At 45.4% G+C, this 24,353-nt stretch overlaps 1 protein-coding gene across 13 annotated transcripts in view; it reads right to left on the minus strand.

The window, feature by feature from the left end:
- The window catches only part of DNAAF8 (dynein axonemal assembly factor 8), a 108,517-nt gene that overhangs the window by 62,706 nt on the left and 21,458 nt on the right, over nt 1-24,353 (minus strand). For 12 of the 13 annotated variants that reach the window (XM_061600060.1, XM_061600068.1, XM_061600069.1 and 9 more), the window contains exons 11-12: nt 12,551-12,748; nt 1,417-1,572 (exon numbers count right to left, since the gene is read on the minus strand). In XM_061600060.1, the coding sequence (XP_061456044.1) occupies nt 1,417-1,572; nt 12,551-12,748 (354 nt within the window). The remainder of the gene's footprint in view (nt 1-1,416; nt 1,573-12,550; nt 12,749-24,353) is intronic. The other variant, XM_061600070.1, reaches the window with a different exon arrangement.

The following is a 24,353-nucleotide window of genomic DNA, read 5'->3' on the forward strand; positions in this document are numbered from 1 at the left end:
ACAGGGCCTTTACTGCTCTACAGCAAGCAGGTTCTCAGCTGCAGATGATAAATGCTTACTGCAGCCAAGGCAAGGGGGTCGGGAGGATGTGAAAGATATTAAACGCTACCGAAATATTATGAACCAGATTGGATTCCTCTGGTAAGTCAGAAATGTCAAAATATCAGCAGCTACCACAGTGATCCTCTTTGAATGAGTGATACACACAGAACCCTTAATCATTACCCTTTTCGCTCCCTGTGCTCTGCACCTCTTTCAAAGAAGAGCAGTGAGGAGCAGGGAGGGAAAGAGTCCAGAGTTTTGACTTTGCAAATGGCCGCATTGACCTGGCGTTTTGAGGCGATGTAGATCATTCCTGTGGCTGGCTTGTTATATTCTCCCAGTTAGTAAGTCTAGCATGCTCTTAACTTGTTAGCGAGTACAGCTTTCGGCCTGCATGGGATTGTAACTGAGCAAAGCATCAGAAGTTAGACCGATCATCTCTGCAAGTATCCCAGGACACCAAAAAGTATCATAAAATATACCCAAATATACCTCACAGGGCCAAAGTAGACCCTTGGCAATAACAGATCTGCGTCTTGAGAGTTTAAATGTAAGATGACAATTCTTTAAATTCATGTACCTAACAAAAAATAATGCAGTAGGGAGGGGGTTGCCTTTGGTCCTCCCCCTCCCCCAAGCCTACAAAACCTGTCTGGGCTGAAAGCCCCATTTAAAGTCCCCCATCTCAGACATTCTCCCCCCACAGCTTCAATGTGGGAAAAGCAGCCTCAGGTGGCACCTTAACAAGAGGATATTGACAGGCAGGGAAGGGTTAAATATCCCACTCCTGCAACTTTTGTGTGCTTGATTAAAACCCAGTCCTTGTGCTGGTGGGGAGGATCCTACCATGTCCTGCTGTGACCCGTGTGCAAAATGCTTGTGCAGATATAGTTGCTTATAATCGTTCTGACTTGGACTCTGTACTGGCTGCAGGATCTCTGGAGGTGCTCTCGGTACCTGATTGTCTTATTGTCATGGATATATTTCAGCTTCTGCAGCATAAGGATGTGCACAACGTCCTTGGAGGTACAAGACCAAGCACAGGCACAGGGCCGGCAGGTGGGCCTGACCACCAGAGTCCCTACTTCAAGACCCCATGGCGCTTTAGAAAGCCACCCTTAACAACTAAGAACATAGAAAGAGCCTGCTGGATCAGGCCAGTGACCCATCTAATCCAGCATGCTGTTCTCACAGTGGTCAACCAGATGCTGATGGGAAGCTCAAAAGCAGGACCTGAGCACAACAGCCCTCTCCTGTCCTACAGTTTCCAGCAACTGGAATTCAGAAGCATCCTGCCTCCAACAGTGGAGGTAAATAACAGTGATGATTACTTAACGATGGAACAGAAAGACAGTTGCAAATGCTGCTGCTTACTTTATGTTTCCAAAGCCTGGAGCTGCTCTGGGCTACTGATTCGTTGGCTGGGGTTAAACAAGCACAAAGCGCCAGGCCATCCTTATGCCAGGCTTGCTGTAGCCCCAGGACCTGGAACGGAGTGTTGCTCTCTTCTCTTATTCCCAGACAGGGCACCTGCAATTGCATTGGAAAAGATGACTTGGATTAACTGATAACAATTCCCACTTTTTATTCATGTTAATTTTGGGTGACTTGTTTTGTCCTTTTATATTGCTGGCTGCCCTGAGCTCTGTAAATATACAGAGTAGAAGAGTGGGATGAAAATAAATAAAATAACTAAATGAAAAGTTCATTAGAGAGAGAAAAACACTGCAGGTTGTGATAGGCTACATATCATATCCAACTAAATTCTACTCAGAATAAACACAATAAATGAGCCCAAGTTAATCATGGCCATTAATTTCAATGGGTCTCCTCTGAGCAGAACTAGCAATGGATACAACCGTACATGTTTTATTGTACTCAGTGGTGGCTGGTGAGGCAGTGGAATCCGCTCCAGGTTTTAGTCTGAGCTTTCAAGGTGCTGAAACACTGTGGACAGCTCCTTGACAGTTTGGACTAAAACCCGGAGTGGATTCCACTGCCCCACTGACATGGAACACCAGCTGCCACTGATCGTACTGACACTTTCAACTGTTGTGCTTGGGTGGCTCTACAAGAGATAAGGGCGCTGCAACTCCTCTTAAGTTTCCTAGCAAGAGATGAGAGCAGACAGTCCTTATCGACTGGTATGTTCTCTGCTGCAGCAACACAGAACATTGCCCTTATTGATGATAATGGGGTCAATAACCTCAGTTAAAAATCAATGCTAAGTGATTGTGCTGTTTTGAAATGGCAGGTGGTTGTTTTTTTCCAGGGAGTCTTCATATTCCCCCAGTAATGCACACTAAAAGTCATAAACTCATCAGCCGCCTTCCACTTTCGCTCGGAACAAGGCAAAATGGTGCTTCAGAGGATGTTACCTTGGGCGGGGGGTAGGATATTCTACTTCAGGGGTTCCCAAACCACCAGTGGTCCACAGGCTTCATTCAGGTGGTCCGTGGCATGTCTGCGTTAAACAGTCATACTGATTTTTAATTGTATTTTTGTTGCTTCTTTCATTGCTTATATTGTATTACAATTTGAAATCTATGGAATGCAAAATTGTCATACAACAAACTGTAACATAAGAAATCAAAGAAGGAATAAAAATGTAATTAATAATCATGCAGCCTATAGCACAGCGCATTACAATTACTAAAACAGGCAGAAAAATTATTAAGGGGTCCTCCAAAAACCCTCAGCAATTTTCAAGAGGTCCATGGGTGGGGGGGGGAAGCCTGGGAACCACCACTAGTCTACCTAATTTCAAGGTCCCACCTAGGCTGGTTCTTGGCTCCCCCTGATCTGGAAGGATTACAAAGGGTCACAAAGGACTTTGCCCAGGCATCACCTAGGGATGTTGTTGAATTCCAACAAAAACAGAAAAATGAGAGCGGAAATTGCTGGTGTTGGCTTTTTTGTCCCATGTCTAGAACGGAAATCAATCCAGCAAATACAACCGGTATTAGCTGTTGTTATTTTCAGTCTGCAAACGATTGATTATGTCTCTCTCCTCCCCTTCTCATTTGCATTGCATTTGCTTTGCACTGAAATGAATGGGGTGGAATAATGTAACGACAATGTAACTACTGGGAGGAAGGGTGGGATGTAAACTCAGTAAATAATAACAACAATAATAATAATAATAATAAATTTAATTTCTTCGTCGCCTATCTGGCCAATGGCCACTCTAGGCGACTTACAAAATTGTTAAAATACAATTGATAAAATACAGTAATACAATATAAAAACAACACATCTGCAGCAACAATATTAAAACTGGGCAGGAGGCATTTCAGTTATAACAATTAACCCTCCCCAGATACCCCGAAGGCCTGCTGAAAGAGCCAGGTCTTTAAGGCTTTCCGAAACACATTTAAAGAAGAGGCGTGCCGGAGATCTTGTGGGAGGGAGTTCCAAAGAGTGGGGGCCGCCACTGAGAATGCCCTCTCTCTTGTACCCGCCAATCTGGCTGTTTTTGTTGGCAGAATTGAGAGAAGGCCCTGTGTGGCCGATCTTGTCGGGCGGCATAATTGGTGGCGTTGAAGGCGCTCCGTGAGATAAACTGGGCCGGAACCGTATAGGGATTTAAAGGTCAATACCAACACCTTGAATTGGGCTCGGAAAACAACTGGTAGCCAGTGTAGGTCGAACAACACTGGTGTGATGTGATCTCGGCGGCGACTATTAGTAAGTAGTCGAGCCGCCGCATTTTGTATCAGTTGTAATTTCCGGACAGTTTTCAAGGGTATCCCCACGTAGAGCGCATTACAGTAGTCCAAACGAGAGGTGACCAGGGCGTGTACCACTAGTGGGAGCTGGTGAACAGGAAGGTAGGGTTGCAGCCTTCGTATGAGGTGTAGTTGGCTGCCCGGCTCACTGCCGAAATCTGAGCCTCCATGGACAGCCTGGAATCAAGCACAACCCCAAGGCTGCGGACCTGGTCCTTTAGGGGTAGACTCACCCCGTTGAACTTCAGGTCAATGTCGCCCAACCTTCTCTTGTCCCCCACAAGTAGTACCTCGGTCTTATCAGGGTTCAACTTCAGCTTGTTCCTTCCCATCCATCCACTCACGGATTCCAGGCACTTGGACAAGGTCTCCACAGCCAACTCTGGTGAAGATTTAAACGAGAGATAGAGCTGAGTGTCATCCGCATATTGATGACACTGCAGCCCAAATCTCCTGATGATTGCCCCCAGCGGCTTCATATAGATGTTAAATAGCATGGGAGAGAGGATAGAGCCCTGTGGCACACCACAATTGAGAGGCCAAGGGTCTGATACCTCCTCCCCCAACGCTACCTGTTGGTACCTATCGGAGAGAAAGGAATGGAACCACTGTAATACAGTGCCTCCAACTCCCAATCCCTCCAGGCGAAGCAGAAGGATACTGTGGTCGACAGTATCAAAAGCCGCTGAGAGATCGAGAAGGACAAGAAAGGTGGATTCTCCCCTATCTAATGCCCTCCTCAAATCATCTACCAGAGCGACCAAGGCTGTTTCAGTTCCGTGACCAGTCCTGAAACCCGATTGGCATGGATCCAAATAATCCGTTTCATCCAAGTGTGCTGACAACTGGTTGGCCACCACTCGCTCAACGACCTTGCCCAGAAATGGCAGATTCGAAATTGGGCGGAAGTTATCGAATACTTGGGGATCCAAGGAGGGCTTCTTTAAGATGGGCTTTACAATTGCCTCCTTGAAGGCTGATGGCATCACACCCTCTTTCAAGGAAGCGTTTACCACCGCTTTGATCCCCTCGCCCAATTTCTCTCTGCAGCTCACAAGGAGCCACGAAGGGCAAGGATCAGTAAGACAAGTGGTTGGCTTCACAGATGAAAGAACCTTGTCCACTTCCTCAGAAGGGAGAAGCCGAAACCGATCCCAAGTTACCGGCATGCAACTGGCCAACTCTGGTTCATCCACTGTGTCCACGGCGCACGGGATCGAGCTCCGTAACTGTTCGATTTTATCGGCGAAGTGTTTTGCTAATAAGTCACAGGAGGCCTTTGACTGTTCCAAGGGTTCCTGAGCAACTGGACCGACCAGACTTCGGACCACCTGGAACAGCCTCCTGGGACAGCACTCCGCAGACGCAATAGAGGCAGCAAAGAAAGCCTTCTTTCCTACCTTTATTGCCACTTGGTAAGCAGCTACTGCTGCTCTAACCTGTGTCCGGACATCTTCGGAGCAGGATTTCCGCCACCGGCGCTCTAGTCGTCTCACCTCCTGTCTCAGACTACGCAACCGTGGTGTATACCATGGTGCTAGCTGAGTTCTATTCAGGGGGAGAGGACGTTTCGGAGCCACCCGGTCTAATGCCCTGGTGATCCCCACGTTCCACTCCTTCACCAGGGTTTCGACCGGGCGACCTTCAGCAGGTTCCAATTCCCCAAGCGCAGTCAGGAATCCATCCGGATCCATCAGGCGTCTGGGGCGGACCATTTTAATAGGTCCTTCACCCCTGCGGAGGGGGCATGGCAACGAGAAGTCCATATTTACCAGGTAGTGGTCTGACCATGACACAGGAGCGGCAAGAATCACTCCCAACTTCAGACCACTTCTCTCCTCTCCCAGGACAAATACTAGGTCGAGAGCATGACCGGCTACATGGGTGGGCCCAGTATTACTTAGGTACAGTTCCCAGGAAGCCATGGTTTCCAGGAAATCCCGAGGGGCTCCTATGAGAGCAGCCTCAGCATGCACGTTAAAGTCACCCAGCACTAACAGCTCTGGGGACAATGCCCGTACAGCCAAGACCACCTCCAGCACCTCGGCCAGGGAATCTGCCGCGCAGCGGGGTGGGCGGTACACCAGCAAGATCCCTAAACTGCCCTTCGGGCCCAACCTCCAGTACATACAATCAACAAATTGAGTCCTATGGAGGGGAGGTCTGGCAAAAAGCAAGGACTCTCGATAGATGACTGCCACACCCCCTCCCCGCCTTCCCACCCTCGGCTGCTGTGCATAACGGAAACCTGGCGGACACATGGCCTCAAGAATTGGAGCAGAGGCTTCGTCCAGCCAAGTTTCCGTAATACATGCCAGGTCTGTGCGCCCATCCAAGATCATATCATGGATGAGCGAGGTTTTCTGAGCCACAGACCTGGCATTACATAACAGCAGTCGAAGGTCGGTAGGAACCTTGCGTCCCCCAGTTTTCGTCTGGTTCTGAGCAGACACGGAACATGGGATGGATATAATGCATCTGTCCCGTGTTCCCCTATTCCGGCGTGGTCTGCTAGCAGCACCCTTCCGGCGCCTGCCGCCCAAACTTCCTATAACTTGGCCCCCCACCTCCCTCTCCGGCTTGCACATGCCTCTATCTTTATCTGCTTATCAGCAGGCCACCCACCCTAATAAAATTCGTCCGGAGACCCGCCTCCGTACCCTATAGCAGCAGTATTTACCAATTTAAAACAAATTAATTAAACCAATTAATTAATTAATTAAACCAATTAAATTACATCAAATTAAGTTAATTAATCAATTAAACCAATCAATTTACATCAAATTAAGTTAATTAACTAAATCAATACAATTCAACTAAATCAATACATTTCAATCCAATTCACATTCATACACACACACACATTCATACAACTATACATCCATACATACACCAATATAAAACAGGAACCGGGTTGTGATAGCCGGCCAGAATGGTAGTTGCAGCCGGCCGCAATGATAAATCAGAGCAGAAGCATTGAAGCTGTATTAACTGTGGAATACTTGGTCCGAGTCATGGCGATAAGGTCCTAGCCAACCTGGGCGGGCAAGTAATGGCAACGACGACAGCACGATGGCGATATAAACAGCGTCCCACCAACAGCGCACCCCGGGATCAGGACGGCCCACAGCTGCAACGATGGCATCAGGCAACAGGCAAACGGCAAGCGGCACGGCGACAGCAACACAGCAACGCCCCGATGCCCCAGTAGCGGCCAACCTGCGATGGCAGCCACAACGCACGAGCAGGAAGCCCAGGCAAGCAGGCAGGCAGGGCACGGCCGCGGCAAAGGAGAAACAACAGGCCCCGGGGCAGCACAACCCCCAACAACAAGCAAGCAAACAGGGGCCGCGGCGACACAAAATGACGTAGGTCACACGTGACGGCAACGGCGTCCCGACCACAGCAGCAAGCGACAAAGGGGCGGCGAGCCACAGCAAAAACGCAGCAGCAGCCGTAGGCCGCAGCAAGCCCCCGGGCCAGAGTAGCCACAACGCCGGAGGAGCCAGCCCACGCCAAGATGGAAGCACGACCACAGTGGCAACGAGAAGGAACACGTAGCAACCGGTATAGTATCAAAGGGAGGGAGACAATTTCTAGCTCACCTCCTGCAACAATCCAGGGATGTTTAAGATGTTAGGATGTTTTAAAAGTCGTTTTAAGATGGTTTTAAGATGGTAATTAATAAACGTCGGAGGAGCTCCAACTCCACAACCTCCTACTCCGCCGCCATCTTCATCCGTTACTTCATTGTTATAAAAAGTGGTAAGTTAAAAATATCGAAAAAAAGACGAAAGCAATGTATGTCTCTTTAAATACACTAACGTCCTTGAGCTTGCAGTTTGCAGCTCCCAAATGAGTAGATGGCTAAATCACAATAAAACATTTGTGGAACATGAAAACAGGGTCAAATAAAATACATTTGTTCCGCAGTTGGAAGCTACTGTTAATTCGATAACAGAGAAATGTTTTACGGGTGTTTAAAGGAGAAAAAACAGATATTGCTTCTTCCGGTCTTGGTAGCTTGTGAATACAGTAAATAAAAAGTTGATAAACTGTCAGACTGGCCAGTTTAGCCAGGAAGATGTTTATCCTGCTTCAAGGACAGTTTGGTGATAAAATTGTAGCTGGAGAAGTAGTTAAATCAACTTGCATAACTGACATCATTAATTATACAACTTATGTAAGTTCTGTAATTTTGCCATGGCAGAGAGAGCTAAATGATATAATTTTTGGCAGAAGACAAGCTGCAGTGGAAAGGAAACAGTGCAGCATGAGAGGAATACAAAGCGGAACGGAAAAGGATGCCTTCTTACATCCCTAGCAACACCCGCATTCTCTGGCTTCCGGCCACTGGCTTCCAGCTCGTGGTTCTTGCTTGGCAACTGCTTCTGGCCCATCATTTTTCGCAGACGGATTTACTGACTTTGCTTCAACTGGCATCGTCTGTCTTACCCCTCCATCCTGGTATTTCCATGTGCCTTTAGCCTTTTGATACCTTCTTTCTTGCATGAAGACTCTGTCTAGCCCCTAGGTTAAGAGATCCCTATGGGAATGGGCCTGCTCCTGCCAGAATTAATATCTGGGCCCAGCCCTGCAAGGAAACGCCAGCAACATAATCCTGACATCCTTTCCTGAATACGCTGCACAATTCTGCCTTGGCTGCTCAAAATGAACAGATTACATCTTGATGCTCGGACTCTTTTTTGTTGCAGAACTGATTTTTGTTAATGGAGAACCCGACTTCCCTGTCCATGCTTTTTATTTATGCAGAGTCTGCACTCAAGAAGCATTAAAAATGAGAGTTTCGCTAGACTAAGGGAAGGCCTGTAGCTGAGTGGCAGAGCATCTGCTTTACCTGTAGAAGGTCCTAAGTTCAACTGCCGACATCACCAAGTAGGGCTGGGAAAGATCCCTGTCTGAAACCCTGGAGTGCCGCTGCTGGTCAGTGCAGGCAATACTGAGCTTGATGGACCAATGGCCTGGCCTGATATGGTGGTAACAGTCATGTAGAAACAACCCTGACCTCCAGGAAGGGCTATAGCTCAGGGACAGAGGATCTGCTTTGCATGCAGAAGGTCCCAGGATCAATCCCCAGCATCTCCAGGCAGGCCCGGGAATGTCTCCTGCCTTGAAACCTTGGAGAGCCATGGCCATTCTGGGTAGAGGCAACACTGCACTAAATGGATCTCATGATCTGACTGAGCATAAGGTACCTTCCTATATTCTTTATGTTGCTCCTAAAGGTCTAGTTAGCTCTAGAAGCTAAAATGATGAAATGGAGGTTATCATACTTTGGACACATCATGAGAAGACATGATTCACTAGAAAAGACAATAATGCTGGGAAAAACAGAAGGGAGGAGAAAAAGAGGAAGGCCAAACATGAGACGGATTGAGTCCATAAAAGAAGCCACAGACCTGAGCTTACAAGATATGAACAGGGTGGTTCATGACAGATCCTGTTGGAGGACGCTCATTCATAGGGTCGCCATAAGTCGTAGTCGACTTGAAGGCACATAACAACAACAACAAAGGTCTAGTATATTCAAGGAAGCATGGAAGAGAAACAAGGCCAGGTGTGGCTGTATAAAATATTGTTTCATGCTCCCTCCACTTTCCCAAGCAGCGGGAACATTCTATAGCCCTCTTCTACAGAGCCATTTCCCTTGTGCAGAGAGCATCCTAGAGAATCTGAACGGGGGGAGGGGGGTGCAAACACCCCAAAAGGCAATGTCAGTTTTAAATATAGCATCAATCCCCCACCCACCCTGAAAAGCAAAGAAAAAGGGGGAAAAGCCCTTGGAGCTTCCCCCTTTCTGCCAGCCAGCTGCAGAATTCAAGACTTTTCTCTCCTTCACTGGCCACATTCCCAAACTCCAGCAAAGCTCCCCAAGTATTTATTTATTTATTTATTTAATTAATTTATAAACCGCCCGTAGCTAATAGCTCTCTGGGCGGTGTACAAGGTTAAAATACAATATTACAATAAAATCAATAACAAATAGCAGCAAGATTTTAAAACTAGAACATTAAACATGAAACATTAAACGTTAACATTAAACATTAAAAAGTAATGGGGTGTTCAAAGATAGTAGCCAACAAACATTAAAAGCCGTTGAGCAAACTCCTTCAGCTAGCCAGTTGTGTAAAACCTTTGAGAGAAGGGATGCTTACCTCTCTCTCTCTTACAGGTTGCCAACGTAGTGCCCTCCAGATATTCCTGGACTCCAACTCCCATCAGCCCCAGCCAGGATGACCATTGGTCAGGGATGATGGGAGCTGCGGTTCCAGGAACATCTGGAGGGCACCGCATTGGCTACCCCTGCTCTCTCTATATCCAAACTTATGCCTCTCCGCTATATCCTAAATTCTAAAGAACAGCGTGTAGGAGGCGCAAACCATAGTTTACGATGGCTGACGGGTGCTTCAATGGATCTACTTATGATTACTTTGGCCAGAAACAGCTATTTTCATTGATGGTTCACTTATTAACTCAATATAAGCCATCTCATGCAAGGCCCTAATTGAAGATGCAAATCGAACAGCCATCTTCTCTTGGCCACATATTTTTATAGGAACCAAATTCTGATGCTAGGCAAAAAGAAAAAAGGAAAGGGGAAAAAAACTCCACTTCATTCTAACCCATCACATTTAATTATCTTCAGCTTGTTTCTTCCTCTTGCTTTCCCCCGCCCCTTTCCTTTTTACGTGACTTGAAAACCAAGGACCAGATTCAGCCTATTGACTTTGGAAGCAGAGAAGAGAAGCCAGGAAGCTGCTTTTGCATAAGCTGAGCCATGGCTGCCGTGGGTATAAGAAGGAAGGAAGGCCGCCTTGGAGGAGGAGGAGATATTCCTCAGGGAATTTGGGCTGCTCTGATCAGCTGCAAAACTAATGGAAGCCCCCATCAGCTGGACCGGAGAGAATGCATGACCAGTTATTGCCTGCTCAGAAGGTGACTTGAACAGCAGCTCAAGGCCAGGCCTGTTGGCCAGAAATAACGTAGTGAGGAGGCTTGCAAGTACAAAACGATGTATTTGTTGTATATATTTGTTGATAAATAAATAAACAAACTGTATGCTTACTCAGAAGAAAGTGCCACAGCATGCAATGGGACTTAGGCCCAAAAAGGGTTTAGAATTGCAGCCTTCAAAAGCACACACTCAATGCAACGCTCTGCGCATGATCACCTGCTGGAAGTCCCACTGAAATTGGTGGGACTTTCTTCTGAGTAGACATGGCTAGAATTGCAAGGTAACTTTCCCACTGAAATCAATGGAGCATAAAAAGGTACTTAACTTTAGCTGGACCATGCTCAAGAAGTCAAGCACATTTAAATTATTCAATTGTTTTAAAACATTGATTTAAAAAAAAATGAAATTAAAACAAACACTGCCAAGTGCTTGTCAATTATTCTGGTGCCTTTGAGCCCACTGACTAGAACACTAAAAGGCAGGAGTAAGAAGTCTGCTTCTTACCAAGAAATTGGATAGAATATTGCCTGCAATTTTTCCGTTATATCAGTGGTTCCCAAACTCTTTTCCCCATGGACCACTTGAAAACTGCCAAGGGACTTGGTGGATCACAGTGGTTTTTCTGCCTGTTGCAGCCATTGTAATTCCATAAAATTCAAATTGCAATACAGTGAAATACAACATAGGAAATAAAAGAAGAAAAATACAATTACAATATGCATGTATAATACGATGGATCTTCAATCACAAATCCACAGACATTCTGTGGACCACCTGAATGAAGCTCGCGGGCCACTGGCTGTCCACAGACTACCGTTTGGGAAACCCGGCTTATATTATTGTATAAGTAAAAGTCCTAGAGCCTTCTGGGAACCTTTTGGCCCTCCAGATGTTGCTGAACATCAGCCTCAGCAAGCACGTGGCAAGCTTAGGCAGAAAGTCTTCTGCTTCAACAATGGGAGAGAGGACTTGCTGCTCTGCAGTGATAGAGTTTTTTTTTTAATTTAACCGTTTGTATTCAACCAATTCCTACTCAGAGTAGACCCCGTGAAATGAATGATCCTAAATTACTCATGTCTATTAACTTCAAAAGGTCTACTCTAAGTATGACTAGCACTGAAGGCTACCCATACAGTTCGCACACAAACACCTCCATCCACCCAACATTATTAGTGGTATTATCATCATCATTGTTTCATTTATGAATTGCATTCCATGAGGCACCCCCCCAAAACGAAAGAACAGCTACACATATAGAAACAGTTAAAACAATTGCATATATAAAAACAATTATAAATAGAAACACACTCTAAAACAACAACAGCACATACATAAAATCAATTCAAATCCAAAACAAAGACCCACTGGGATAAGGGTTTTAGAAGGCTTGTTGAAAGAGGAATGTGTTTAGCAGGTGCCGAAAAGTCAATAGAGAAGGTGCCTGCCTGGATATCTAAAGGAAGGGAGTTTAAAAGAGTAAATGCTGCCGTGCTAAAGGCCTGATTCTGATATTCTACGGAATGGCCCTCCTGATAGAATGGCATCTACAGAATGGGCTCCTACTAGGAGGAAAGGTGGGATATAAATCAAATAATAAATAAATAAATAAATGCCTCTCCTGCAGACCTCAGCAATCGGTTGAGTATATAGGGGATAGAATGTATTCACTTTAGGGTTTATTAGAAATAGCACACACATCTGCATGGCAGCTTCTGCTCTCCCCGTTCGTCTGGCTATGAGATCCTCCTACAAGGATGCCTCCTCCATTGTGCAATGTTTCCTAAAAGCCATTTGTCGTACTCACCAGAGAGAGGAGCCAAGTCACAACGGCCGGGTAGATGCTGGCGGCTGCCACGGAGGTTCCAGGAAATAAGCTGTTCTGCTGGCGGCAAAGGGCAACTTGTCCGCAGCTTGACAGCCGAAAGGTCATAAGCAGCATCTCTCTTTCATCAGCACCGTTTGGGGCGGGTAACGTGTTGACAGGGGCAAGGAACGAAGCCTCCTGTTAAAACAGAATGGGGGCATCCAACTCATTGGCATGATTCAATTTAAGCAAAACAAAAGCAGTTTGGGATGAATACTTGTATGAAAATTATCACTGGGGCTGGCCTTCAGCACCTTTTTAATTCTGACATCTCAGGACAGCCCTTTCAAATATTGGCGCCCTCCAGATGTTTTGGACTACAACTCCCATCAGCCCCAGCCAATGTGGCCGCTGACTGAAAGAGAAGAGTCAGCACTCTGCATTGGGCTCAGAAGCAAAAAGGTAAGAAGTGACGGTCTTTTAAAACTGGCAAAATGTGGTCTGTGTGAGGTGCGCTAGAACAGGCACCAGCAACTGTATTTTGCTCTAGGCCCAAGCTTCTGACACATCTTGAAAGGCAGCTCTGTCTGTAACAACCCGCAACAAGATCCATTGTGCATCGTGGCCTACATACCCTTCAATCAGTAGGCTACAGCCTACAACTGGGTGCACCCCAGCCTAAGCATGAGTCACATGTTACTCATGGTTAAAATGTTAACATGGAGAGCCAGTGTACTGTAGTGGTTAGAGTGTCGGACTGGGCCCTTGGAGGCTACAGTTCAAATCCCCGCTCAGCCATGAAGCTCACTGGGTGACCTTGGGCCAGTCACTCTCAGTCTAATCTACCTCACAGGGTTGTTGTGAGGAGAAAATCAGGAGGGGGAGAACCATGTTTGTCCGCCACCTTGAGGTCCTTGGAGGGAAGGTGGGATATAATATAATAATAATATAATACACGTGAGCGGCAACACCTCCGTTTGGTTCTCTTAGTCTTTTAAAAAAGGGGATTTATTTGGCTTTTAAGGTGGGAATGGCTGAGAAAAACCAGAGAGAGGAGTAGGAAAGAGAGAAAGAAGGGAAACAGAATGAAAAATGGATATGTGTGGTACAAGATGTAAAAGTGGTTCCTAGGCTGACATTTGGGCCTAAAGGTGGTTCCCGACTCTGCATAAATTGATGGTGACGACTCTACCTGATCACCCCACCTGAGAACAGTAGAAAAACGACTATGGGTCGTATTCAGTGTCAGTCTTACTCAGCGTAGACACATTGAAATTCATAGACATGAGCAACTCTGAGTAAAAGTTAGCCGGATACAGCCCTATCACCAGGTTTCTCTCCTAAGCATGCAGACTTACTCTTGCACCTGGTGTCCTCATCAGAATAAAAGCTGGGCTTTCTATGGACTGAATGCAGTGGGGAACTTTGTGTTTCACGCAGATCTTATCTGAAGCTATGACAGAGGTGGGGAACCTGGAGCCCTTCAGATGTCGCTGGACTAAACCTCCCCTCATCCCTGATCACTGACCATGTTGGCTGGGAGCTGAAGTCAAACAAGATCTGAAGGCCACAGGTTCCTCATCCCTGGGCAATGAGGAGCCATCCATTCGGGACGTATCCATCTAGATTTCCCATTCACTACTACCAGAAAGTCTGGATATGCAACTTTCATCAGCCTAAATCCACACTGACAATTTTGCTATGCGGAGTCGCGAGGCGCGGCCACAGCTGACAGCTTGTTATGCTACAGTAAGTCATGTGGTAAAGCCACAGCCCTTCCTGGGCTGCAGGTGGAGGCAACATGTGACCAAATGCCCTCCAAGTAAATAAAAATAAACCCTCCCTGCTCATGGAAAGCTAGCATTCCAGCAAGAAGAGTTTTAGCCTGCTTTCCTCTGCGGCATGCTACCTCTCCGTGTGAAAGGTGAGGCATCATTTTAGGCGGTAATGCGTTCCAACATGCCTTTTCCCCAACAGTAGGTTGATGGTGCACATTCCCAGAAAGTCTATCTTTTGCATCAGTTTGAGAGATCTCAGGCAGAGATGGGACCCCAGGTTTCCCAAAGCTAAGTCTCTTTCCACTGGAGAATACGGATGGATGAATATGTCCATTTCAGTTCCTCATTTTTCCAATCTTCAGTCCTCCATATGTCAAGAACCCACAGACATCATCAAAACATTAGAAAAGTGCTGATTGTTATTGAAAGATGTTGCTGTTGCTCTTTTTAACAATGTTAATATTTTGCTATTTAAATTTGTGTAAACGGCATTGTTCTTTTCTGATGTACATTTTGTATCTGTGTTTATTTTTTGTGAGCCTCCTTGAGGGCTTTTTGGCCAAAAGGTGGCATAGAAATAAACCGTAACAGAACAGAACATATTTCCACTTCAGTTTACAACTTTTTAAAAAAGAAATCCTCATGAAAATCCATCAGCATTTTAGTGCAAATTTCTCCTAATATACATATTTGTGTATGCAATTTTGCCTAATTTGCATATTCTTGCAAAGCAATCTCCCCTAATATAAGGCATTTTTGTATGTTATCTTCACTAACATATGCATAGCTTACCCTAGAATATGCATTTTTGTATGCGTGACTTGGCTTACTTGGCTAGAGAACTGCATTACAAAATTCAGAGAAGTGTGAATTTCATAGGATGGCTGTGTTTAAGTGTGCAAATTGCTTTGAAAAGTGCAAATTGCTTTGAAAAGTACAAATCAGCTAAGTTCGCCTTTAGATATGAACCGAATTGAATTTCTCCCCCACTCCTACTAGAGAGTATGTGGAGAATAGATCCTTTGTAGAAAACATGGTGAAATAATCAACCTTTCTCATGAAGGAAAACAAAAAGGGGTCACCGTTTTAGCTTTCGGGATGCAGAGAGGATAGAAAAGATTTGGAGAGGTTTAGAGGTTTCTAGAAAATTGCTTACGGACAAGTCTAAATGGACCCTTCGAAGTTATTTTCACCCCCAGCTTTGGCCATGACAATTTAACAGGCAATCACTGACAAGTGGCAAATTACCGACTGCAAACATCTGCTAAATGATACATCTGTTGTACCCTTCTAAATAACTGACTTCTCTAGGCAGTTTAGCAATTCCGGATAAATCCTCTCTGGCAGCGGGGCCCTTTGCATGATCCATGTGAGCCACGCACGCAAAATAGGAGGGCACAGAAGGTGCGCTGGGTGACTGAGTTTTTGACTAGTCAAAGAACAGAAGCTGTTGAAACTTAACCTGAGGCTCAGATCCCAAAGCATTTGATTTATCATCATCACCACCATCAGTGGCTGCTGGTGGCTCTGTCAATGGGGCAGTGGAATCTGCTCCGGGTTTTAGTCTGACCTTTCAAGGAGCTGTCCAAGGTGCTTGATAGTTTGGACTGAAACACGGAGCAGATTCCACTGCCCCGCTGATGATGATAATAATACACTGCCCTTCATTAAAAGACCAGAGGGCAGTTTACAACATAGAACACACAGCATAATATTAATACTACACAAAAAATTACACCAGGTATATAAATGCAATTCATAAAAATAAGCAATACTAACATTTATAGTTCATAATAATATATAATAGTTCATAATAAAGCCGTGCATGGATCCCCCCTCCCCTAATGCAATTAGGGGCCCAATTCAGTGCCTTGGAGCAACACCAATCCAACCTGAATGCACAATGAACCAGTTGTGTGGAGGAGCCCCTTGTGATAAATTGCTAATGCTCAATATGGGGATGCAAAGCTGTGTGTTGGATTTGGACTTGGAAGGCATACTTCTTGGCTTCCCTTGTGCTCCTTATGTCCATAAACAGAGCGGTTATGTCAGTTTCTCCAGTGAGATACAGCTAATTTCTACTACTGAACTAAGACATTTTGGAAATGTCATCTGTTTGTTCCTTTCTATTCTTCAGGGAAGGCTAACATAATGACAAAGCCATCTGTTAGCAGATCTGAAGTTCCACATCAAGTTGTAAAATAAACCCCGGAACCATTGTGAGAATTGCTTTGTCACGGCAAAGAGGAAAAATAATAACCATCCTGTGTGCAACTGACCGGACACGCTATAATTAGACACAACATTTGGTCGTAAACTAGGAGAGGGCATTATTGACCATAATAGTACAAATAGTCTTTCGGTTAAGGCACTTTACTACAGAATTTGTATTCTACAGTACTAGCAGTTGCCTACTTATGAAGCATTCTGAGGTTACTGATCTGAAATATACAACTCTGTTAGGACAGTACTGAAGTTTCTGGATCTCAACTGTACTGCATATTTTAATTGGGCTATGGACCTCAAAAGGAAGCAATTCAAAAACGCTGTCAAAACAACAGCTTTATTTGCTGGTTTCTCTAACTTGTTTCCTTACACGCTTGTGGTTGTGAGTATACAGCGATCCCACACAAGTGCAGAAAAGTCCCAGATCAACTGTTGGATTTGGATTCTGGTCATATTTTTGCTTTCTTTCCTTTTTTATAAAAGCAAGTTTCTAGCCCTTATGGTTGCAATAATGTAATTAGCAACATCTGATGAAATCTCAGAAGCTGTTGAGCTAGAACTCCGGGAATTAGAGAGTGGGAACTGCAATCCCTTGAATAGCACCTTCTTCCACATGCCATGACCACCAGAAACAGAATAAATTATGCACCAATAGTTTTAAAAAAGCAGAATATTTTCTGCAAAATAAGAGTGCTTGTACAAATGTGCTTGATTTGCATAATTCATACAGACCACAGAATCCAGCCTATCTTGGTACAGAATTTGTCTCAGCCACCACCACCTACACTGTACTCATCTAATGGGATAAGTGGGACTGGCCTCTCTCAGAGTTTCCAGTCTAAATGCAGGTGAAAACGGTTCCTACTAGGGATGGCTAAAACTATCAATTTCAGTTTCTCATTTCCGGATCTTAAATCTGCAGATTCCTGCAACCACTTGTGATTTTTTTTAAAGTCCTCATGAAAATTCATCAGCATTTCAATGTGCATTTCTCCTTATGTACACATTTTTTGTGTGCAATTTTGCCTAATATACACATTTTTGCAATCAATGCCTGCTAATAAAATGCATTTTTGCACATTTGTTTTTACCAATATGTGCATTTTTAGGCACACTTCACACTAGTGTACGCACTTCTGAACACACGACATGATTGGAGAACTGCAGTACAAAATTTGGAGAAGTGCAAATTTTGAAACTCAAAGTGTGAATTTGATAGATTTGCCTTTAAATACAAACCAAATCAAATTTCTCCTTCACCCCTAGTTCCTGCTCTGCAGACCGATAAGGGTATACAAAGTTCTATCCCTGTTTTCCTTTGCAAAACGGCATCAGGGGTTTCGCCAAGGGGAAATTTGCTGTCCTCTCTGCCTCCTTTTTCGGATTCTTTTGAAATATTCCATTGATGGGGATGGATGAGTACATGGGGACCTCTGCTGGCCACCCAATCAATGCGGACAAAATTAAGCGAAAACAACAAATGGCTTGGCCTGCCAATCCCTATCCAGAGTTTATTTCACAATAAAGTGAAAAGTTCACTTAAATCAACTTCCAAGATCAAGCAAGGATTATAAAAGACTTAATTCTTCATATCTTTAGAAGGTCATTATAGAAAAATCTAATTAGAGAAACAAAACGAAACGAAGGTAGAACTGGGGAGACCCTAAAGGGCTTCATGCATTTCATTCTCATAATTGGGGAAACTGACAAAGGCTGATCTGTGAAAAAAGCGGTTCAGCTGACCTCCTGCCTCACATGTCTGACCTCTCTCTGCTCTAGCCTTTTTTTTAAAAAAAAAACCATGCTGACTCTTAACCCAATTTATGTGTGCAGCAAAATCAAGTAATAAAGCTTTTCTTGGGCTAGGCCCCTGCAAGCTGCAAGGTGGAGGTTGATACGTTTGAGTCCTCCCCCCCCCAAACTCCTTGCATGTAGAAAACTAGCTTATGAGGGAGAAGGGTTCAGGCTAGCTTTCTCCCTGGCATGCTGTTTTTCTTAGTGCATGGAGCTTTTTCATAGAACAGCAGCAAAGCATGCACGTGCACTGACAACTAAGGGTTTGCACCCCTAGGGAGAATACATATTTCAAAATCTTTTTTTCCTTGAAGCCCTGGCCACACTTTGGTTTCAGTAGTGGTTGCTGAAAAGCATATGAGAGGGGGAAGTTATGCAAGAAAGGCAAAGCCAAGGACAGTTCGGAAACTGCAAGTGATCTGGAACAGGGCTGCAAGAGTTCTGCTGGGAGCTGGATATTTATGTCATATGACACAGGTGCTGACCACCAGCAGCCTGGGACCCAGCATTGCTCAGGAATGCTATGGGGTGGGGTGGGGGAATAGTTCAGTTTTGAAATTAGCGGTGGAAATCACTGCAGTTTTGGTTCAAAATGGTGTTGAATCATATCCAAGCACGGATAAACACCTGCTCCTTGATCTCAGGATCCATCATGCAAAAATTTGGTTACAATATCTTAAGAGGCGTCCAAGCGCACGGCAAACAGACAGACAACTTTCCAAAACACGTATGTCATGTTCTGGTCCGATGCTGGATCTCACAGAGACGATGCTGGAAGCTCAGACAGCTCCAAGGGAACAACTTGCTCCAACAGTTGTAGGTAACAGTCGGAGGCCTTTTATGCCTCTGTCTCTAGACTACCTCCTCTGGCTTCCACCTCCTGGTGGAGAACTTCATAGCCTTCAAGGGCCACCTGTCTGGCTTGAAGACAGGCACTCTGTTCTGCAGCCGTCCTTCTGGTGAGCTCCCTGTGATGCTGGGCTGATGTGCAGTGGGAGGCATCTGGATCTTCAGGCTTAGCGGAAGGTGCCTGTGGAGGTCCAGGTTCTGGCCGTATCAGCCCTGATGTTCTGGGAGGTTCCTGTCCAACAGCCTCAGGTGCGCTGGTCTCCCTATCTTCAGCAGTCACCCCTCAGCCTTGACCCGGCTCCCCATCTGGGTGTAACCTCCGACTCTGTGTCCAGATCCCTGCTGGATCCGGGGGGTCATGACAATATAGTAGATTTCATAAGGAAACTGCCTTCGGTGGCTGTTTGGCAAATTGCCACTCAGTGAAATTGCCACTCAGTGCGGACTTAATACCAAAGTGCTGGGGGAAGCGCTGCACGAGACAAATTTCCACCACAGATATCAACCTCTAGCAAGAAAACACACATACCCACCACAAGCCACCACACGGCCGAGCATCACAGAGCTATTTCACAGCACGTCCCTGCTGCAGCACCGTTTGATTTGCTCGCTTGTTTCACGAGGTCTGCATACCGCTTCTCAACCATAATGGTCCTCAGGGGGGTTCACCAGGGGGAAAAAGGGGGTTATAGGCGGAGCACAATGACGGATCCCATAAAACAGGAGCATAAGAATCTGTGCTTATGCCAAGACAGACTGTTGGTCCATCTACGGCGAGGTCTAAGTACTACAGTATGTTAATGGTGTGATCAGCCAGCACACAGTGGGCTTTATAAAAAAACACACACACACAAGGCACATGAGGACGGTGGGCAACAGTCATCAGCAGTTTGTGGGGAGGGGAGGTTTACGCCATTCCTCCCCAGCCACAATCTTGGTAAAAAGTGCTCCCCTGCATGGCAATTAGCAGGGGGGAGGGGGGAGGAAACTCCCATTGGCATCAACAGAGGAAGCTGCTTTCTACCAAGTCAGACCACTGGCCCATCTGACTCAGTAGAGTCTACACTACAGGAGATCATCCCAGCCCTCTGTGGCGATGCTGGGGACTGAGCTTAGGGCCTCCTGCACGCAACGCAGATGCTCTGCCAACGAGCTACAGCCCTTCCCCAAGGAAGACCCTGAAACATTTCTCTTCAGGGACCATGCAGGCAGCTTCATTTGCTGCCAATGGAACACCTTCAGAGAGGCTCCAGCACAGCAGCGACCCACTGCGGCCAGCAGTCCAGATGGATATTCTGCTGGTTGAAAAGGGGCTGGAACAGATTCAAGGCAGCTCTTAAAGCTTCTGGATCTGTGTCCCCCACTTTCCCGCCAGCAGAACTGGCCGGCTCTCCTTCCTTTTTCCGGCCACCGAGCCCTGGTGGTTAAGGTGGGAGTAATGTATTGTCAGAGAGAACCCGCAGACAACTGTTGGAAGGTAACCACGAATTCACCCAGAGAGAAGGGACGGAGCCAGACTTAAAGGCCACACCAGAGCCAGTAAGGCAGTTGTTGCTTAGACGAGCCCAAACGGGGAGCCATTTATAGCCCTTGTCTAAGACGGTTGGTCCGATGGCCAGTATGGGTGGGCAGAGCAAAGCAAGGGGCCTGAGGATATTTCACTGCCCTTCAATATAGTCCCAAGCCACAGCTATAGTGCCCCTCCCTCCAGAGCTGAGTTCAAGTCCTGGCAGTTGCTGACGTGTGACTTCAGTGCACAGGAAATTCATGGCCTTTAAAAAAGACAAGCACTACTTCTCCCTTCTCTTACGTTGACTCCAGAAAGCCAGTTGTGTTGACTCCACAGCTACTGTGCTACATGGATTAGCTCCTCCTGTAGTCTCGAGTGCCGAAAGCATGCAGGGGGATTAGTTCAGCCCCGACAGCTTCATATAGATATGTAACTTGTGCCACAGGGCAAGTGGAAGTGTGTTGACTCCATTAAACTGGTGGATGGGGATTTCAGGAAGAGTAATGTAGTTTAAAGCCAAACCTTCCTGGACACCGCACAACCTATGACTTACTCTTAATGCAGCCTTGCAAGTTAGCTCAGAGAAGTGACTAGCCCACAAAGAGTTTTACTAATGCCTGTTTTGGTCTTTTTGCAGCCTAACAGAAAAATGAACAATGTTTTGAAAGGCTTTCCTGACCTGCTACCTGAAAGCAACCCCTGGTGACTAGGCAAATGGCTGTTTGCAAGCCTGATTTAATTCAGCATTTCTTTTTTTTAAAACCAACTCTGCGCGAGTTACCCTTCACCAGCGTGAGTGTTGGAGCTCTGTTTATCTCGCTGCTGGATTCATTTCTTAGACAGAGCCACGGAACTGAATCTGCACACAGATTAGCTCCCAATTTAGCTCGGCAGGCCAAATTTAATTCACAGTCAACGTTTGTGCAACGTCAACGGGAAACAGAAGCAAAGGAGGACTTCCACTGAAGAAGAGAGGGGGCTCTGCCTCTCCATGGGCAGCGCAGAGGGGTAAGCTAAGAACACAGGGAGTCTAGATTTCCCTAGCTCTAAATGAGTTGAGACTGTTAATGTAATTGCTAATGTACTTTTATTTTTATTTTTTTTTAAAAAAAGAAGAAGTAGTGTGTTACTTTCTAAGCACCTTCATTAGGCAATGAAGGGCTTCTAAGCAACGCCAGTGTAATTACTGTTCAACTCAATTACTGAGATGCATTATGAAAGGCTGGAAAGATGGCAAAACATGTCTAGGGGAGTCACTCCCAGACTGCCTGCATACCACGCAACAGGTACATGCATATATACCATGCATACTGTTGCAGAGTAGCAGAAAGTGCCCGAGTGAGCTTTGTGTATTTTGAATCCTTGCTAAATATTACACCTTCCCTGGAATTAGTCACACCAAGACGATAAGCTTCAAAATAAGAAAGAACTCCTTTATTCTAGAAGTGCATAGGAAAGAGTTCTGCATCTAGCTAAGTTGGAGATGCAAACACTAAGCCTAGTGTTTGCCTTCATGCTGTGAGGAGAGAGGCAGGCAAAGAGAAGATGGCCTCTCTCTCTCTCTCTCTCACGCACGCACGCAAACAGGCGGCCGGAAGATGTGGTCAGAATCCTAAGAATAACAGTTTACACAGGAAGGAAGAGTTAGCAGGAGGTCAAAGAAAAGGTGTAGCCTAGGACTCAGGAGGTCTCCTCTCTATCTACCCTTTTTAACCCCATGAAGACCCAACCCACCAGTTATTGGACCACATATTCGAACACATACTAGCATACCACAAAAGAGCCCCAAGGGAGCCTTCAGGACCAAATAAAAAATAAAAGAATTCAAGGCCCCATATTCAAGACTTGCCCAAGGAGGCTGCCAGCTCTAGCTTTCAGCAGGATTCATTGCTCTGGACTTGACTTGGGGGGTCAGAGTCAAAAGCCAGATGCCTGAGCACAACAGCACTCTCCTCGCCTGCAGTTTCCAGCAACTGGCATTCAAAGCATACTGCCTCCGACAGTAAAGGCAGAACAGAGCCATCATGGCTAGTAGCCACGCGTAGCTTCATGAATTTGTCTAATCCTCTTTTAAGGCCAGCCAAGTTGGTGGCCATCACTACCTCTCATTGGAGCAAATTCAAGACTTTTAACTATGCACTGCATTAAGAAGTCCTTTCGTTTGTCTGTCCTGAATCGTACAACATTCTGTTTAACATAAAAACAGCCTCCTTGATGAAGCCAGTGGCCCATCTAGTCCAGCATCCTGTTCTCACAGTGGCCAACCAGATGCCCCAATGGGAAGCCTACAAGCAGGACCCGACTCGAATAGTAACTCTCCCCTGATGCACTTTTCTGGTATTCAGAAGCATACTATTTCTGATAGTGGAGGTAGAATATATCCATCAAGGTTAGTAGCCATCGACTGTCTTATCCTGCCTGAATTTGTCTAATCCTCACCTAAAGCCATCTGAACAGGATGGTGGTTGGTTTCTTAGAAAGGCAGAGGAGTATCAAACAGGCCAAAGCAACAAGTGACCGAGAATGAGATGTCTGTCAGAAACCAGATAAGGCAGACAAGGAGGGCAAGAGATAAGAGACTTGGTTAATGATGTCCAGGTCATCAGAGGCGAGGGGAACACAATGGATAGGACCACCCAAAATGACACATTTGAAAATCATCTTGAAAAAATTGGCACTGAGGAAATGTGGTGCCTCGCAATATATTTATATTTCTCTTAGTCATGCTCCTTTCTAAATCTCTAAGGGACACAGCTGCCAAATTTTAACTGCTTTGCTTTCACATGTCAAAACAATTTAATTCTTCAATCTGTGCATGAATCAAAAAGAGGAAGGGAAGAATATTCTAATCTGAGACGCAGAAAGCACGGCTGTCAGACCTGTCTTGAAAAGGACAGCTGCAATGTGGACTGGTGATGGCGTTACCTCTTCCCCCTTTTAAATATTTCACCAGCAGATGTTTATGAAGAATAAGGAGCTGTCAGACAGAAGAGCCAGGCATGGATTGCACACTGTGTGGAACTCTTCAAAACCTGCCCCCTTGCTAACCGGGTATTGTGAAGTGAGCTGTAAGTGAAAGAATTCTTTCCTTATTAATGATTTGGATGAAAGAGAGTCTACTGATCAGATTTGCAGATGACACAATAATGTAGAGGACTGCTTAAAAAAAACTAGGAAGGATATAGCTGAATTCAAAATGATCTTGATAAATGAGTGAACTGCATGGAGAAATAAACCGTAATGAAGACAAATGTAAAATATTAGAGAGAGAATGTAGACCTGACATCTCATTCCTTTCTTATCTCTTGATCTCACCCCTTGAGAAGACCACCAAGAAAACAAACACCTTTCAGCCTGGACATGTAATGATCCCAATTTTTTGACAGCTGACAGGACCCTGGTCTGGGGATGTAAGAAGGCAATGATTTCTGTTCCAACCTATATTTGTCACAATCAGCACTGTTTCCGTTCCACTGCAGTTTATTTTCTGCCAAAGACTGCGTTGTCTGTCCACTATTTAATATAAGTTATGTAATTGTTTATGTAAATTACATAATTTATATTCCTTTCAATGAAAAGGAAATGTCAAAACAATGTAAAAGAAGTCATTAACTATGTATCGTTTACAGATATAAAAAGCCCAAAC

The sequence above is a fragment of the Rhineura floridana genome, chromosome 17 (genome assembly GCF_030035675.1).
Source record: "Rhineura floridana isolate rRhiFlo1 chromosome 17, rRhiFlo1.hap2, whole genome shotgun sequence".
Taxonomy (NCBI): domain Eukaryota; kingdom Metazoa; phylum Chordata; class Lepidosauria; order Squamata; family Rhineuridae; genus Rhineura; species Rhineura floridana.